Genomic DNA, 16,907 nt, shown 5'->3' on the forward strand with positions numbered 1-16,907 from the left:
TTTCTGTATCAAATAAATGAGTTCCATGTGCTATTTTGTGGTCTACTTGTAATGTGTCACCAAAAGATGGCAGCAATGCCAAATGTCTCTAACTTATTAATGCTTATTAGTTTGAGATGTACAAATCAACATAACATAGCCTATAACCAACAAACAGGGTGATGTACTGTTTGATGTAATGTTTTATTTGTTAAAATTAATCATACTAATTTCACTATTGCTACCCTGAAACAATGTCACAACCAAACAGTTGTGTTGTGTTCAGCCATGAAGTGAGCAATCCACAGAGAGCATTAAAGCTGTGTATCTTCACTGAACAGCTGCTGCATGCGCTAGATGCACCTGATCCCGCGCGTCTCACGGGTGCAAACTCTGTCCAATAGCAGCGCGCGTCTCTGTGGAAGCTCCGCCCACACGCGCTCATTGAACTTTCATTATTTGCATCAAGCACCCGCACATCCACTTTTACTTTCAAGCTCTTCGGTTCAACAGGGCACTTTCTGTTCGTCAAGATGCGCGACGCGCTCATCGGTTTGTGCATTGGGATTATACTGTTACTAAACAGTGGGTTTGTTGTAATGAGGAGGCAGGACTCGTCTTCAGCTCTTGGCAGTATTTTCCGTACGAGGTGCGCCGCCAGGTGCCTGAGCCTTCACAGCACGCGCATCGCTCTCTCTCCAAGACATTTCCAGGTAAGTAAGAAAAGAGTTGACAAATAAATATATTATTGTGTGTTGTACTCAAATGTACAGAATCAGAGAGTCTCTTGTAAAGTCAGTGCCTTTTACCCTTCCTTTTTATAAAACAATATAGTCGACTTCATTATTACCAAACTTATATTGAACTTCATTTAACTTAACTTATATTATGAAGCAACATCTTGTTTTTTTTTTCACAACGGATAGAGATTGTTTAGCTTTATTGTGTATTGCTTGTTATTCATAATGTTACTTGTATTAGTGATATTAGCCTATTGTTTTTCTTCTGCTTTTGAATCAATAACCAGCAGGATTAAATTGAATGAAAACATAATAAGCATAATTATCATTATTATTGCCATTATATGCATGCAACGTAGATTTGGGATCTAAATAGTCTCATATTAAATAGTATATGTTGATAATAATAATAACAATAATACATTATTCATTTTAATATTTAAAACTCCAAATAGATCAGAAAACTCTAAATAGATCATTCAGTGGCTCTATTTGATAAAAACATGTTTGTGTAAATGTACCATCACTCTACACCTGATCAGATGAACTAAAGATACTTTTGTTAGTTAAATGACAGTTATTTTTAGTGCTATACCTTACTCAGTGAACACAAGCAAACTCACTCATCAGCTCATCCATTTCAAATTCCTAACCATTCACCCAGAGGAGTTCTATCTATAAACAAACAAATGCATAGAATTGGAAAACTGGAGACACAACTGTACAAATCTCTGCCAGCCTCAGTCTCAACACTGCGGTTGGGGTTTTCATTAGACGTTTTAAGTTACTTGCTTCTCTGTTTATGTTGGTTATGACAGACCATGGGAGGGTTTGGGGTGGGGGTGTAGAAGAGGAGTGTGTTTTAGAGACTTCCTCTGTGTATGTGTGTGTGTGTGTGTGCATGCCTTATATGTTTATGTGTGTTTGTATCTGCGCAGAGGCATGTGGAGGGGGATCTTTGTGCGTGTGTCTGCACTTTTTGTCTGCTGTCAACAGACTCCCTTGTTACCGTGATTATATTCATCCTCATGTCCTTCCTGATCTTTATCATGAGTTTGCACCGACATCCGACCCAGAAATAGACAGCTAGATAGCCAAATTCATTTACAATTGTTTTGCGAACCTTTAGTATGAATGATAGAGAAATTACGTAACACTGCAGGAATTTTGTTCAATGTATAATATTAAAAAAGATGATTTAGTGAGTGTCAAACATTATTCAGCATCAAAAGCGGTTTTCTTTTCTTGTTGTTTCATGAATAAGCTACTATTCCACACAATAATAACAACTTAAAGATGTTTTTGACATAGGCTATATAATGCATTAACATGAGCAAACATGTACTGAACCAATTAAAAGCCCAATGCCCATTCAAAGGCCCCCAATACAAATCATCCAGATCTATTCAAATTAAATCATCTCCTATCTTCAAATGCCCTGTCTCCTCATCACAGTGACGGTCTTGTTGTTATCTAATCTAGACATCAGTGCAGAGGGAAGCTATGCACATCAGTCTCTTTTATCAAATGCTTTATTCTACAGCAAGCTGTCCATCTGGAGATGCTATCAAATTAGACACTGGTCTAGAAGCTCTTCATTGTCTCAACACCGATTCCACAATGGGTTCAAAGCGTTCCAGAGCTGTCTGACTCAAACAACAGCTAGTGTTCCTGAACAGCTGCTGGCATTCTGATGTCCGAGCAGGGAATAAACCAGAATGAATGCTTTTCATATCTGCTGATCATTGTCTTCGTGTCCACATCCCTAAAGCCCACTTACGCTGTCTCCCGAGGGGGGAAGCCATTTTGGCAATTATCCCCCTTCCTCTAGTATCAAATGGAGACCGGGGTCATGGGTTAATTTAGACGGGCTGAGCTGAATGTCAAGTTATGCTGTGGCGAGGCATAACATCGAGCTATGATGAGCTATCTCTGATGATTAATGATTATGGGAAATTAGAGAGCATTTGATGTGGTTCAGAGAACGCCTGATCTGTCAGCGTTATGCAGACAGTTACGTGGAAATACACAAATCTTTCAGCTGTCTCAATATCCTGTTTGACTGCCATTGTTTTATTTGATCATCAGTTTTTGCTTCACTATGTCTTAAGTTTTTTCCCAGGAACCAATAGGAATTTAGAAGTATAGTTTTATTACTTCATTATATAAAAAGGATAGTATAAAATTATTTAATACATTTAGGTATTGGTTAATGATGTGACGCTTTTTTCTGCCCCATTCATTTATTCAAATAATCAGTAAAACAATAAAAAAGAATACACTTGAATACACACATTATTATTTTTTAGGGGGACATAAAGTCAAAACATTTCAGGGTTATGCAACTGTCCTAATATCAAAAGTGACAAATCCTAATTAAAAGAAGGACATTATATATTATATTATATATTGCCAAATCAAAGTCATGTGGAGCAACCAACAAAGTATTGTGATCCAATCAATATGAAGAAACACACAGGAAAAAGAAATTTAGGAAATTATATAATTTAGGAATTCAGAATTGGACTTTTTTTATGACAAGACAAGGTTGTAAAATGTCATGTGGTGCAACTTCCCCCAAAAATGTAATTATATTTATGAAGTGATTCATAATAATTGTTTAAAAATACTTCTTTTTTTACCCTCTTATGTTAAAAAAAAAACAAAATGTGTTTCCACGCACATGTATTCAATGTGTAAGCAACATATATATTACTTTTTGGTTACATTACATGACATTTTAGAGTCATTAAATGTAAAATCTTTTGAAAATGTTATAAATGTTTATTAAAAAAAACATACAGGACCAACATGAATACAAATTAATACAAGAACGCTCTTATACGTTGTTTACCCAATATAAGAGTCAAATATATGTCTCATATACCTTTAGTAATGAGAATAGGCTTTTGTAGCTCTGATGTGAGCACATCCATAACGTGCATGTGAACTAACCATGCTAATGCTGCCGGCTTGATCCATTGATCCCACCACAGGCCAACATAGATTTGTTGCTCTGTTCCCCATAGTGGCGTAGTTGCAAGATCTGGCAGCAATAATATTGTGGTTACTTTAGAGTCCCCACCATGTTCAATAAAATATACAGTGCACCAAAAAGGTTTTGTCCTTTCTTTGTTTTTGTGCTATTCAATAACCATTATTCTGAAGACTGGCCATGAGCGTTATCCTGTGATCTGCCAATCAAATATGCTGCATAAGCTTAAAACAACTAGTTGTTATTCAGATAAGCAAAACGCTGTGACGATTCCTGACACGCTACGGAACATTCCAAGATCTGCTATGCAAACAAGTTGTGTGATTTCAGGTGTTGATGAGTGATTTCTGATGTTTCTGTGCTCAGGTGCCCCTGCTAGTCTTTTTAATAAGGGAGGGGATGTAGACTGACTGTTCTGGTTTATGAGCAATTTTCAAGGCAGTGTTTTTAAAAAAGAATAACGCGTTCATAATAGGACATTTCCTTTGTAAAGCCTCTCTGCTCAGCAGGGGCACATTAAAATAACACGATTCAAATGAGCCTGTCTGATGTGACTGGTGATTACAGCATTCTGACTCGCAATTCCATCTGTCTCTTCTGTCCGCAGAGTAATGGATCCCTTGGATGGTGTCAGAGCCATAAACAGTGTGCAAAGGTAATTTCTGTCAAAATTACACAGCATTTCACAGCAGCTTGACATAAAAGCCAACACAGATCTATCACTGTAAAGCATTGGTATGCCTGTGCACCTCCCGTAATGACATCATACATCATCGTAAAAGCTACTGTATTTGTCAGCTATCGCCTTGGACTATTATATCCATGCTAGCTGGTTGTCAAACCGAAATGAGATTATGATTCACTAGCAAAGCTAGAGGTCACATCTGTAATGAGACTGATACAAATGGAGTAGAAAGGCTATGTGTTTTGATTCACATTAAATTATACAGCCGGTGTTATTTTTCTTTTTTCACTTCAAGGCAAAATGCTAATTTCAGTAAAGAACTCAACCCACTTTTCTTAATGAGGACATTAACATGCTCTAGCAGCCTAGTCATTAAATAACAATAATTTGCCAGTAGCACAGGGGGAATTGAGCTGACAAGTTGCCAATGCAGATTTTCCACACATTTCACTGTGGTATTATGTAAAGCTCCCTTTGATGTATTGTTCAAGAGGGCTGCTTTTTCCTTTCAATGCTCTGTGCTTGCATTCCTTTACATATCAACCATCTATTGCAGTCCGCACAATGACAGTCTGCAGAAAATGTTCTTGAATGCACATCTGGACATTTTGAAATATTTCAAAACAGTTCATGATTGTGCATGTTACAGTTAAGCGCCTAAGCAGACTTCTCATGGCTTGAGGGGCAGCTTTAAGGATTTGAGATCTTTAATGCATTGATGTATGTGTGCATATGGTTGGAAATGGTGCAGCACGTGTTTTCATATCACCCTCGGGGTGAGTTCACTGGAACAGCCATGGTTTTGACCTCTCTTCTACGATCCATGAAAAAATTTGGCCAACTGGTTCATGGATTTTTACTGCATTCTCCAGAGAGTTTCTTCCATTGGCTTCAAAGGAAGACAATGCCTTTTAAATTCTTTCTTCTCATTATACAGGATCCATGCACATTTAGTTAGAAGTCCAAAAGCTTCAGGACAATGTGCTTTTAAAACTCTGTGTCAGTAATAATGTATTTAGTAATACTCGAACTAAATAATGCACGTAGTCTTGTCATCATGTAGCAGGAATGTGCAAAATTACATATTGTCATTATCAGTTAGTCTGTGGGTTTTCTGAGTGTGCAGCTTTTCAGTAGGATAACTCAAAAAAATGTGAACAAATATATAAGCTAAAAATTAGGGATGTCCAGTATATGTTCAATTACAAGCGCAAAAATCATTTCCAAAAAACCCAAGAAAACTAAACAAAACAAACTTCATTTAATTCATCCCCTTGAAAGTATTGCAGTTAAAAATATTAATCCTGACCTATCCTTATAATGCAGACACATCTACATCAGTCTAAAGCAAAGTAAAGAGTCCCTCAATTAATTGTTTCCTTGATTAAATAAATAACCGTAATCTCTCGTTGAAATATGGCCCATGGGAATCATAGCTTTGATAAAGCTAAACTTTTTTATCAGTCTCTGTCCGGGATCTCTGAGGATAAGATGGACTTCCATGCATAACATCAGGGGTTTGCGCTGAAATTTTAGACTGCGTTCACTCCTGTTGGCTTTCATGCCACGTTCAGGTGACCAGGCCTCTAAACGTAACCAATTCTTCAATCTCACTACAAATTGTGCACATCTAATTAAAGAGCTGTATCATATCATATAACTGCATACAGTACGTACACATAACAGACTGCAGCTTTTGTTTTCCTAACCTTGTTTACCATACATTCCAGAACTAGCATTTGCATTCAGCTTGTGCACACAAACATCCATTTATACTCCTAATAGAGTGTTTACCAACTAGACATGTGATTGAAAATGCCATCTTGGAACTAAAAATATCTTAAGGCCGGGACACAATAACTGCAAGCGTCCTTCGGGCTAGTTTTTGCGGTGTGTTCCACATGTAGGCTCTCGTCAGGCTCACGTCAGCGACAGCTCACCCGATTCAGCATGTTGAATCGGCGTCGGGGCCGATGGTGAGAGTGGGAACTTGAATGTTCAGTTTAGCGAAGGAGTCCGTGCACGAGAATTAAAGCGAAAGTGATGAAAGAGAGCAAGTAAGTCCGACGTAAGTAAGACGGTACAGAGAGAAGGCTGATCTAATGTTATGTTATCCTACCTGAGCATTCCAAAACGCAAATATTTTCATAACAACATGAGCCGCTTAAAAAGAAGAAAGTTACTACCATAACTGATATTCAAAATGGTAAGCAAGCGCTGCGTTTTTTAAGTTTCGTATATCTGCATGTATCTCATATACTTGTTTCGGTTTCTCCTTTTGAATAGATGAAAATAGACTATTGATACTGCTGATATAGACAGTTAATTCCTTGCAAGGCAGGCGCAGAACGCACATGCTAGTTTGCAGTCAGCTGTAGTCTGTGCCGTGTGTTCAAGCACAGCTTTTTGGTCCAGACGCAGCAGACACTAGGCGACAACACCGTTGGTTTTCGTCTTCGCACCGTTGGTTTTCGTCTTTCGTTCTTTGAAGTCGGCTTGGTGTGCCCCAGGCTTTAGATGTTCCTGCTCTGAAGCTAGTTAGCTTCCAAAGGCTGTTAACTTGATGCTTCTTGTTTAGGCTGTTTGCCTCGAATTGACTGTTAACCCAGTGGCCTCCACTCATCGGCACTTTTTGATTCATAATAGCTATACTCAGACAGCACTTGGAAAGCTCTTCACTGAAGTACTCTTCAAAGCGATTAGCATGATAGAACTACATACACCAATTGCTCAGTTTTCGAACGACGTCTACAAAAATGTTGAAGAACACAGGCGGCCCTCAAATCAACGATCTGCTCTTGAATATTATTATGCTACGGCAGCACATGGCCTTTAGGCATTTGATATTCAAATGCCAGCGAAATAATTAGTGTGCCTTGACAGTTCTCTTAGCCTCCAGTTTAATTGCTGGTTCAAGTATTAGTGCTGTGGCACCAATGCAGTTGTAAAACCGAGAGTGCCAGCAATTTTCATGACATGGGCAAGATTTCAATTACAGTTGCTCTACATAATTTGCTGAGGCTGGCAAAGTGAGTGTCTCAGTGGTAGATTAAACAACGCTTGGAAACTCCTTAAAGCAACTACAATTTGTCCAAATGTTGGGTCCAGACATGGGTGGGATTCTTGCATTCCGCCCAGCATTTAACACCCAAAGCATGCATTATCCAGACTCACTTACATCCTTAAAAATAAAGATTCCAAAAGGGATTTTTTTCTTCTTTTTTCGCCGCGATGCCATAAAATATCCCTTTTTGGTTTCCCCAAAGAACCTTTTAGTGATCAGTAACCATTTTTCTTTCTTAGAGTAAAGAACATTTTAATAATCCGAAGAACCCTTTTCCACTATAAAGAACTTTCTGTGCAATAGAAAGGTTCTAAGGATGTTAAAGGTTTTCTATGGAACCATCAATGCTACTAAAGAACCTTTATTTTTAAGAGTGTATGGAGGGAGCAGTCTCATATTTGACCATTTTATTCAAAAGAAACAGGTCTTTTTTTTTTTTACGTAATGCTAAAAAGTAAAATATTTGAAAAACTGTTTCCCGGTTTGTGTTATTTGTTCAAGGGCGGTGCATCTTAGCTGAACTGGAACTCACCAAGGCTTCTTCTCAGCTCAATCTCCATGTCCGCAGCTCTTAAATAACCTTTATTTTGTACGGTGGAAGGGAATGCTTGATTTGAGACTGAAATGGGGCGGAAAACTAACTGGCGCTGGGGTATAATAAAGACACTGGGAGTGAGCGCTTTCATGGAGATTACAGGTGCCTCACGTACAAAAGCGAAGTGGGTTTGGAACAAGCCAAATGGTGGCTTTAGAAAAGAGAAAGCGATTGGATTGAAATACTTTAAGTGATTTATTGCTTAGATCTATGCTGTGCTTTTTCCTACCAACATGCAATGCATCATAAAGGGCCGTTACACAAAGGGCCATTGAGTGCTGTATTTGAGAGACTGATAAACTGAGACTAAGGATGTGAATGTGGCGTTCCTCAAAACAAGCTATTGTTTACAATGGTTGAGGTTTAAGGGTGAGGCTGAATGAAAATGTATAAAGAGGGCAATGAATCTACTTGTCATATAAGATCAATTATAAAATATGTGGGTAGGAGGTCATTTCCCTGCATCGACTTCAGCATTGCACAAAAATGCATTACCTGCAGAGTATTGAGCGAGGAGACATGGGTGTTTATCAAGACTGCATCATATATCAAATCTATCACATATAATGCTGCATAATCAAGGTAGGACTCTCCAATTTTTAAGGGCATTATTTGTTTTAAGACTAAATCTGATAGAAAATAATGAATGCCAAAGTTAATAATTATGTTAATAATTTATGTGTGGGTCAAGGACAAATAATGTGTCCATGATGACGAGTCTACAATAAAGAAAAGGAAGCATTTTGAAAATCTTTTATACCATTTACATCAAAGGTTTTAATGTAATGATTAAAAAAAATTAACATTGTGTACTGTAACCTTCAAGTAAAATGTAAAAAGGTAAAAAAGTGAATCTACACATCCTAAAAAAAATTTCAAAACATTTTTTAATGTTGTTTTTCTAATGAAAATGTATTATTATTTACAAATAGGTATACATATACAACAAATATTATGTTTTTTTTTTATATTTTAAGGGAATTACTGGCCTTGGAACACATATCATTTTCTGTTTTATTATTTTTTTCCTGCAAATGGTTTTCCTGCTTGTACCACATGACTTTGTTGGTCGCTCAACATGACCTTGATTTGGCAGACAAAAGTCTTTTAATATTAAGCAGTGAAGCAGTTTTATTAAAATGTTTCTAAGAAGTAATAACAAAACAATATGCTATACTATTTAATTAAGTTTTCTTTTCAATGAAGGCATTATGCTTCATTATGGTATTAAGAAGGAAGACAGGAAGGAAGGATAAATAAATAAACAAACAAACAAATAAACATGGAAGTAAGTAAATAAATAAATAGTCACATGTATTTACACAGCACTTTATATAATACAGATTGTTTCAAAGAAGCTTCACAGTGAACTGGGGAAACAGTTTCAATGTTGCAATTCAGTAAGGAAACAATACATTTGGTAATCTCCCAATTAAAACTTTCATTTAAATAAAGCAGCTTAACAGGAGACAATGGTGTCATTATTTTAGCTCAATTCGATTTACTTATTTTGTGATCTGTCAAGTATACAGCTAAATTGATATGATTTATAAGTATTAATACATTAAATGAAAAGAAAAAGATAAATGAATATATCTGGACACAAAAATGCAGTTTATTCACCAGTGATTTAATACAAATTTCTTTATGTACTACACCTATTGCAAATGATGAACAGTAAACTTTAGTACTGTACAAACTGTATTGTAAGTTAATTAATCTTCAATTATACAATGCTTGTTTTATTAAATGTGGCATAATGCAGTGTGCATGATAAGTTGATATTTACATGCTTATTTACATTACATATTTATTAGCTGTTGTGTCTAATAAGCCCATGAGGGCTGGGCACCATAAAAGGTGTTTGACACTCAAATAAACAATAACTAACTAACTAACTAACTACATGCATGGGAAATAGAAGCAGGCAAAGCATAATTCTCTCAGCTGCACATGCGACTCTGAGACAGCGTTTCGTGTGTTAGAACACACAAGCTTCAGGCGATCTCAGCAGGGCTCTGGCCATTCTGAGCTCCATAAAACTGCCTCCTCTGCTGCCTCTAACTGCCCCTGTGCCTCTCCCATTATTCATAGTTTCCGACGACTGCACCACCCCAAGCCCGCGCCGTCTTTAAAAGGTGTGCTTTTTTACTGCCCTCCCAGATAAATGTGTTTCCCACTCTCATTCTTACTCAGAAACATTGCCCCAGGATAACCTCAGTTTCCCCAACACAAACACACATATATTAACATTTACACACACACACACACACACACACACACAGACTAACGGAAATGCGCCTAGACCTTATCGTTTCCTCCTGATACTAAATCCCTGGATTAACAAGCATTTTAATGCGAAACTTTCTAACTGACGTCTGCAGAATATTTCATTCGTAAGGAAGTGTACGTTTTTCCCAAGGTGGTGGTAAAGGTCCATTCATGCTGTTCTGAAAATGGGACCATTGGAGTAAAGACAGCTCCTAGATCAGCATAATGTGTAATATTCACATCTCTTCCCAGCATTCTCCTGCAGAGCAATGTTTAGCCCCAGCACCATAGTGACCGCTGTGTCTCATCATGGCATGAAATTGGAAATGCGAATTCCCCAGAGGCAGCCACGCTCACTCATGCAAGGAATTGAAGTGTCAATTTTAAGGAAAGGAGAATAGAAGATGAGAGAGAGCGAGTGAACGAAGAGAAAGAGCCAGGGAGAGAGTCAGGTGTAGACAATGAAATGAAAGAGTTTTGGCATGTGATTTACGTAAGTGCTGGATGCAAATGTCAGTGATCAGAATACATTCAGGGATCTCTCCGCTGACTTTTCCAAGTTGCAGAGAAGGTAATGACAGACTCCAAACACCTATGTGTGATCAAAAACAACAAAAAATGGCAAACTAATCTTTGTCTGAACAAATTGAGAACTAGAACACTTTTAGATTACAAACCACCATAGCTATTCAGATCAGCAGAAACAAACTATTCAAAACTAGGGCTGTCATTATATCAGATTTTCACTAAACAAGTATTGTGGCATAAATAATTCACAATAACGATAATATCGAGCTCCATTTCGAGGGAACTTGTGCTGGATGAAAGCGTCTGAGGCACGTGTGAAACTAGTCCAATCTTAATGGTTCTGCGTCATGATGTGGCATGTGAAGGCATACACGGAAGCTACAAAGGGACGCCGGCACACAACAGAGTTAGCTTCTGGCCAAGCCTGCATCCACATCCACCGAGGTGGCGAGGCATCTCAGGTCGTGGGGATGGCAGATGGAGCTAGCAGAGGGACTCGACACTTCGGCAGTCTCTCAGTCCTCATCGGGCAGCTCCGATGCTCCCGATCCCGATGCAGAAGCCCGTGAGTCGATTTGTGAGAGATTCGGCCCAGCGGAAGTGGATTTGTTCGCATCTCAGTAGACGACCCACTGTCCACTGTGGTTCTACCTCTCTCATCCAGGTCCTCTGGGGCTGCCATGGTGCAGGTGTGGCCGAGGGTGCCCCTGTACGCATTTCTCCCAATCGTTCTGCTCCCGGGAGTTCTGGAGAGTGTCCGTTGGAACGGGGTCAGTCTACTCTTAGTAGCCCCGTTCTGGCCGGCCCAAGTGTGGTTCTGGGACATCATATCACTCCTGGCAGGCCCTCCGTGGGAGATTCTCCTCAGGAGAGACCTGCTTTCTCAGGTCGGGGGCTCAAGACTATACTCAACTCCAGAGCTCCATCCACGAGGAGACTGTACGGCCTAAAATGGACTGTTTTCACAGTTTTGTGTAGAGAGCGTGGGTTTGACACAAAGCGGGAAACACTCCAGTGGCTTTCAGTGCTGGAGTTTCTCCAAGGTCTCTTCTCTGCTAGTCTTACCCCATCAACATCTAATGTGGCACACTCTACGGTTCTTCAGGCTTTCCATCCTCCACCATATGTGTCGGCGGAAGAGGAGAGACTTCATTTACACTGCCCTGTCAGAGCTCTAGAGTTTTATGTTCAGAAGTCTTCTCAATGGAGGAAGTCAGACCAATTGTTAGTATTGGGTCGCCCAGGAACAGATCCCCGGCCTCTAAGCAAACAATCAGCAATTGGATCATTCAGGCTATCTCTCTGGCCTCCCAGGTGCATGGTTTGCCTTCCCCTCTGGCCTTAAGGGCTTAAGAAGCATGGCATCTTCTAAAGCCCTTCTTTCGGTGGCTTCCCTTCAAGAGATTTGTGATGCTGCAGGCTGGGCTACCCCGCATACTTTTTAATGAGGTTCTATAGTCTGCACCTTCCTTCCACGCTGGGCACATGAGTGCTCTCATCCTAAATTGTGCCTGGACAGTTTTACACTAGGACAGGCATGTGTCGGTGTGGCAAAGTGGGTACTCGTTCTCCAAATTGTCATCACCGACGCAGTGCGAGTTCCCTTGAAAGTGTTTACGTCCCTTTGCCACACCTCCGCATGCCTTGAAGCGACTTGCTTCAACTTATCAGAAGCTAACTCTTTTGTGTGCCCTTTGTAGCTTCTGTGTATGCCATCACATACCACGTCATGACGCAGCACCAATCAAGATTGGACTAGTTTCAAGCTAGTACCCGTAGACAGCGTCTTTCACGCTGAGGGTATTCCCCAAAATGTCATCACGGACGCAGCGTTTCGGTTTTGGCCTTCTAATGGTTGAAGCAAAAAACAACATTGTTTTGGTCATTTTGTGACTTGTGCTTTGGCTCCTTTATTCTGCGCAGATGAATCTCATGGTTTGAGGTGCATGGCTGTGCCCATGGTTACAGATGTGCACCTTATAAGTGTGAATGTCACTAACTACATCGCTATCTACTCTCCCAAAAACAAACAATGGATATCTGAAAATTATCTTATGAGCGGTTAAGTAGCTTTTGACTCATTGAAATCAATTGTTTTAAAACAATGTTAAAAAAGATTGGCAACACTGACACTAGACATAATGATTGCTTTTCATATCAGATAATGGTGAAAACTATATATTGGCAAATCTATTTTTAGGCAAATAGACTGAAGTAGTAACTGGTTAGAGATTGGCATTGTTAACAACATAATAATTGTTTTGTGAACCTAGTCCGTGCATAGGAAATGTTGTGCATTGACAAGGTTTTTGCTTGCAAACTCTTCCAATTTGAGGTACAGTTGTTGTAGCTTCAATCTACTTCAACTCCATATTGTAGTAGCTAGGCCTTCTTTCCTTTATTAAGGGATATGCTGTAAACACGCACAGTTTCTCGGGAAATCTGTCCCGGCAACTCTAAAATAATTATTAATGGCTTACCATTGTAATTAAGGGTAAGACTAAAGAACGGTTTGTAAGGTTTTGTGACTCAAAGCAAATGCTTTTGACTTTAACATATTTGGCTGTGATTGTTTGAAAAAGAATGATACCAGAGTCATTTGAGACTGCTGATACTCAAACTTCTGCTGTCTGTTCACAGTGCCTGGAGCCATGCAAAGACTCCTGGGAGTTGAAAGATGGACCTTGTCGAGATTTATGTGAGGTACAGACCGCAGCATTCTTAACAGATCTAGTAGTTTCTGGGATGTGTTCTTAACAAGAAAAAAATCTAATACAAAATGGCTGACCTTGATGTTCTGGTTTTCCAAATATTAATCCTCCATTGTTTTTCTTGACAGACTTGACTACCATAGAAGTGGTCTCCTATTGTTCAAAATGATAATGTTCTGCTCTGATCTTCTTTTTAAAACAGTCTTAGAATCTGTTTGAACATTTCCATTTGGTCTTGAATCCTGTTTCTGTGGATTTTCTACATTTTAAAACTCTTGGCCTTGTAACATCTAGCTTTCCCTAGTTCTTTGGCTATAAATGCAATGTTGAGGGCAATGGGGACTTAAAACTATGAATATCGTTTTTTCATTTGTCAGTACTGATCAGGACCTTCATCAATCATTTTAGACTTGTATAAGAGTAAGCAACATTAAATCATTCACAACTCATGTAAATGTGAAATGTTATAATCATCTTGTTTTGAACGTAGTGCCAAAAGCAAGAAAAGCCATTTTCTGAAGCCAGCTGAAAAACAATATACACCTTTCATATAGGCTTAAACTACACATGAACATATACAGTTTTATGCAGAACTTATCCTAGATCATATTATTTTCCTGAAATAAATAAGTATGGTCACATAATAATTACATTTCTAATATAACCTGGGATAGGCTCCATAATCCCAATCCCACAAGGGGTTTGGATGGATGAATGAACATATATTATATTATATTATATTATATACAATAGTTCTTTCTGGTTCTCGAATCTGATTGGCTGAGAGCCTTTTCCAGCCGTGCATTATTTACCCAGTAGAACTCTAACCGTTACTCCGCTTGCGGCGACTGTCATGGCGGTCGAGCAAATCTACCTTTTTAAAAATACTACTGTTGTTGTGTCACGAAATGTAGTTTTAAGAGTTTTTAGGCGTGAATGTAGTTATTTAGATCTCAAATATGCGACTAATATATAATCATAGTGCCTATTTTACAATATGTTTAGACGCTTTCGCAGATGCGAGCTCCAGGCCGTCAGCAGCCATTCAGCGCTCATGTACCCGCAGAGAACAGCGTCATCTCGGCCAGTGCTTTGGGAATTTGCAGCTGGCTTTTATGTAGAAAGTGGTTAAACATGAGATATAATTAATTTGGAGCATATCAAACTGGCAATCTTTGGTCTTATTAATCTATTACTTGTTCCAGAGCAAATCGATTTTAGCTAAGGGGAAAATTAAGCTTATATTTAGGCTATATTTAATATAAATCTTGTACTAGAGTGCTGCTTGTAAGTTTGACTGAATTGTTTGCTTGTGTTTATTTCCTATTGTCTTTTAGAATGGATATTGTTGTTAATTTAGATGTTGTTGTTCAATAAATATTATTTTATATAAATAATACCTATACCATGTTTGGTATAGAGAAATGGTCCGTAGATCGTGATATGGACTTCAGTGAAAGTTACAATATTATGCCATTAGATATGGAATGCCAAAGCTGACTTAATTAAAAATAAATAAATACATGAATAAATATACGAATAAATGTAAAAAAGCAAAAATACATAAATAAATACATAAATAAATATACAAAGAAATGTAAAAAAGTACAAATAAATGAGTATTTACACTTTTATGTCCTTATTTATGTATAATTGTATTTTTTCACACATTTTTTATTTATTTTTATTTATACATTTATTCATTTATTTATTTCCACTTTTATTTATTTCCACATTCATTTATGTATATACGTTTTTATGTCTACATTTATTTATTTTCACATTTATTTATTTATACATTTATTTATTTCCACATTTATTTATTTCCACATTTATTTATTTCCACATTTATTTGTCCGTATGCTAATGAGGGGGGCGTGTTTTACCTCAGACATCAGCAATCGAGCTCAGAATGGCAGTGCTGAAGCTTTGAGGTCACAGTTACACCTTGTGGTGTGTGACCAAACGAAACGCAAGAGGTGTGCGGACAATATCACATTTTAAGTCATGTATATCACCCTAACTGTATGTAGGGTAGGCTATAGGGTTAACACACATAGCACACATGAACAGAAACTGCACTTCAACGGGTCTGATAGCAGGCACTTGGACATGGAAGCGCATGAAAGTATCCACTATTAATAACAGTGTAAACGCGGTGGATAGGGGCTGATAAGAGCTTGCGTTTATTGTCGATGAGACTCGCACACCAGCGCAGAACGCGGAGAGAAACCAGCACACATTTCACTGACTCCTACGCAAGCTTATTGATCAATGAGTTTGAAACGCGACTCAATACACGGTTTACGTTCGCATTTCATAATTTTGTATGCATAACAGGTGACAATTCAAATGCTTAAAACACAACCCATATTTCATAGATGCTGCTCTTAGATACTGATTAATCACAAGTCATCAATTTGGAATTATTCTTAAATCAAACAAAAGGGGCTCATGTAAACGCAGCTAGTGAGCCACGCATCTCACCCCATGCAGTGGAGGACTGAAGCATCATCATGCCTATTCAAACAGCACCTGTCGTTCCCATGGGCGTGGTGATATTTCCCCCTATAAATTGATGTTATATCTACCCAAACCTTATTAAATAGGTAGGCTATACATCATCATATATGTCAAGTTCTTAATATTAATCGATAAACTACTCAGTTATAATTATAATAAGGCACTATGGCTGTTATCAGTAAAATAAAATTAACAAAAGTCATTAAGTCATTTAAAGTCAAAATCTTAATACAGAGGAGAATGCTTTTACACTGCAAATACAATTGCATAAAAGTCGTTATGAGATTAATGTTAAAAATAAATGAATATAGAAATATGAAATGATGGAATCAATTAAATTGTATGTTTAAATAAAACAGCCAGTAGGTGGCGGTAAGTCACTGTCTAAACGAGTGAGTCATATCATTCATTCAGACCGATTTATTAAAATACTGATTCATTCAGTTCGGGGGAAAACACCACCTGTTACTGTAAACTGTACAGCTCAAGGAGCAAAATTATGGCGGGGCGATGTGTGTCTGAGCTGAAATGCTGTAAAAAAAAAAAAGCCCATGTATGAGATAATTTTATTATAATTTTCCCCTCCACTGCATGGGGTGAGATGCGTGGCTCACTAGCTGCGTTTACATGAGCCCCTTTTGTTTGATTTAAGAATAATTCCAAATTGATGACTTGTGATTAATCAGTATCTAAGAGCAGCATCTATGAAATATGGGTTGTGTTTTAAGCATTTGAATTGTCACCTGTTATGCATACGAAATCATGAAACGTATGATCAATGAGTTTCAAACTCATTGATCAATATGCTTGCGTAGG

The 16,907-nt window shown here is 38.1% G+C and overlaps 1 protein-coding gene across 2 annotated transcripts in view; it reads left to right on the plus strand.

The window, feature by feature from the left end:
* Positions 1 to 398: 398 nt before the first annotated feature.
* anos1a (anosmin 1a) overlaps positions 399 to 16,907 on the plus strand; it is a 42,838-nt gene continuing 26,329 nt past the window's right edge. The window contains exons 1-3 of one of the 2 annotated variants that reach the window (XM_056254398.1): positions 399 to 692; positions 4,322 to 4,369; positions 13,498 to 13,560. In XM_056254398.1, the coding sequence (XP_056110373.1) occupies positions 513 to 692; positions 4,322 to 4,369; positions 13,498 to 13,560 (291 nt within the window). In that variant the 5' untranslated portion in view covers positions 399 to 512. The remainder of the gene's footprint in view (positions 693 to 4,321; positions 4,370 to 13,497; positions 13,561 to 16,907) is intronic. The other variant, XM_056254396.1, reaches the window with a different exon arrangement.

The sequence above is a fragment of the Rhinichthys klamathensis genome, unplaced genomic scaffold (genome assembly GCF_029890125.1).
Source record: "Rhinichthys klamathensis goyatoka isolate OS25496 unplaced genomic scaffold, OSU_Roscu_1.1 h1tg000111l_1, whole genome shotgun sequence".
Classification (NCBI taxonomy): Eukaryota; Metazoa; Chordata; class Actinopteri; order Cypriniformes; family Leuciscidae; genus Rhinichthys; species Rhinichthys klamathensis.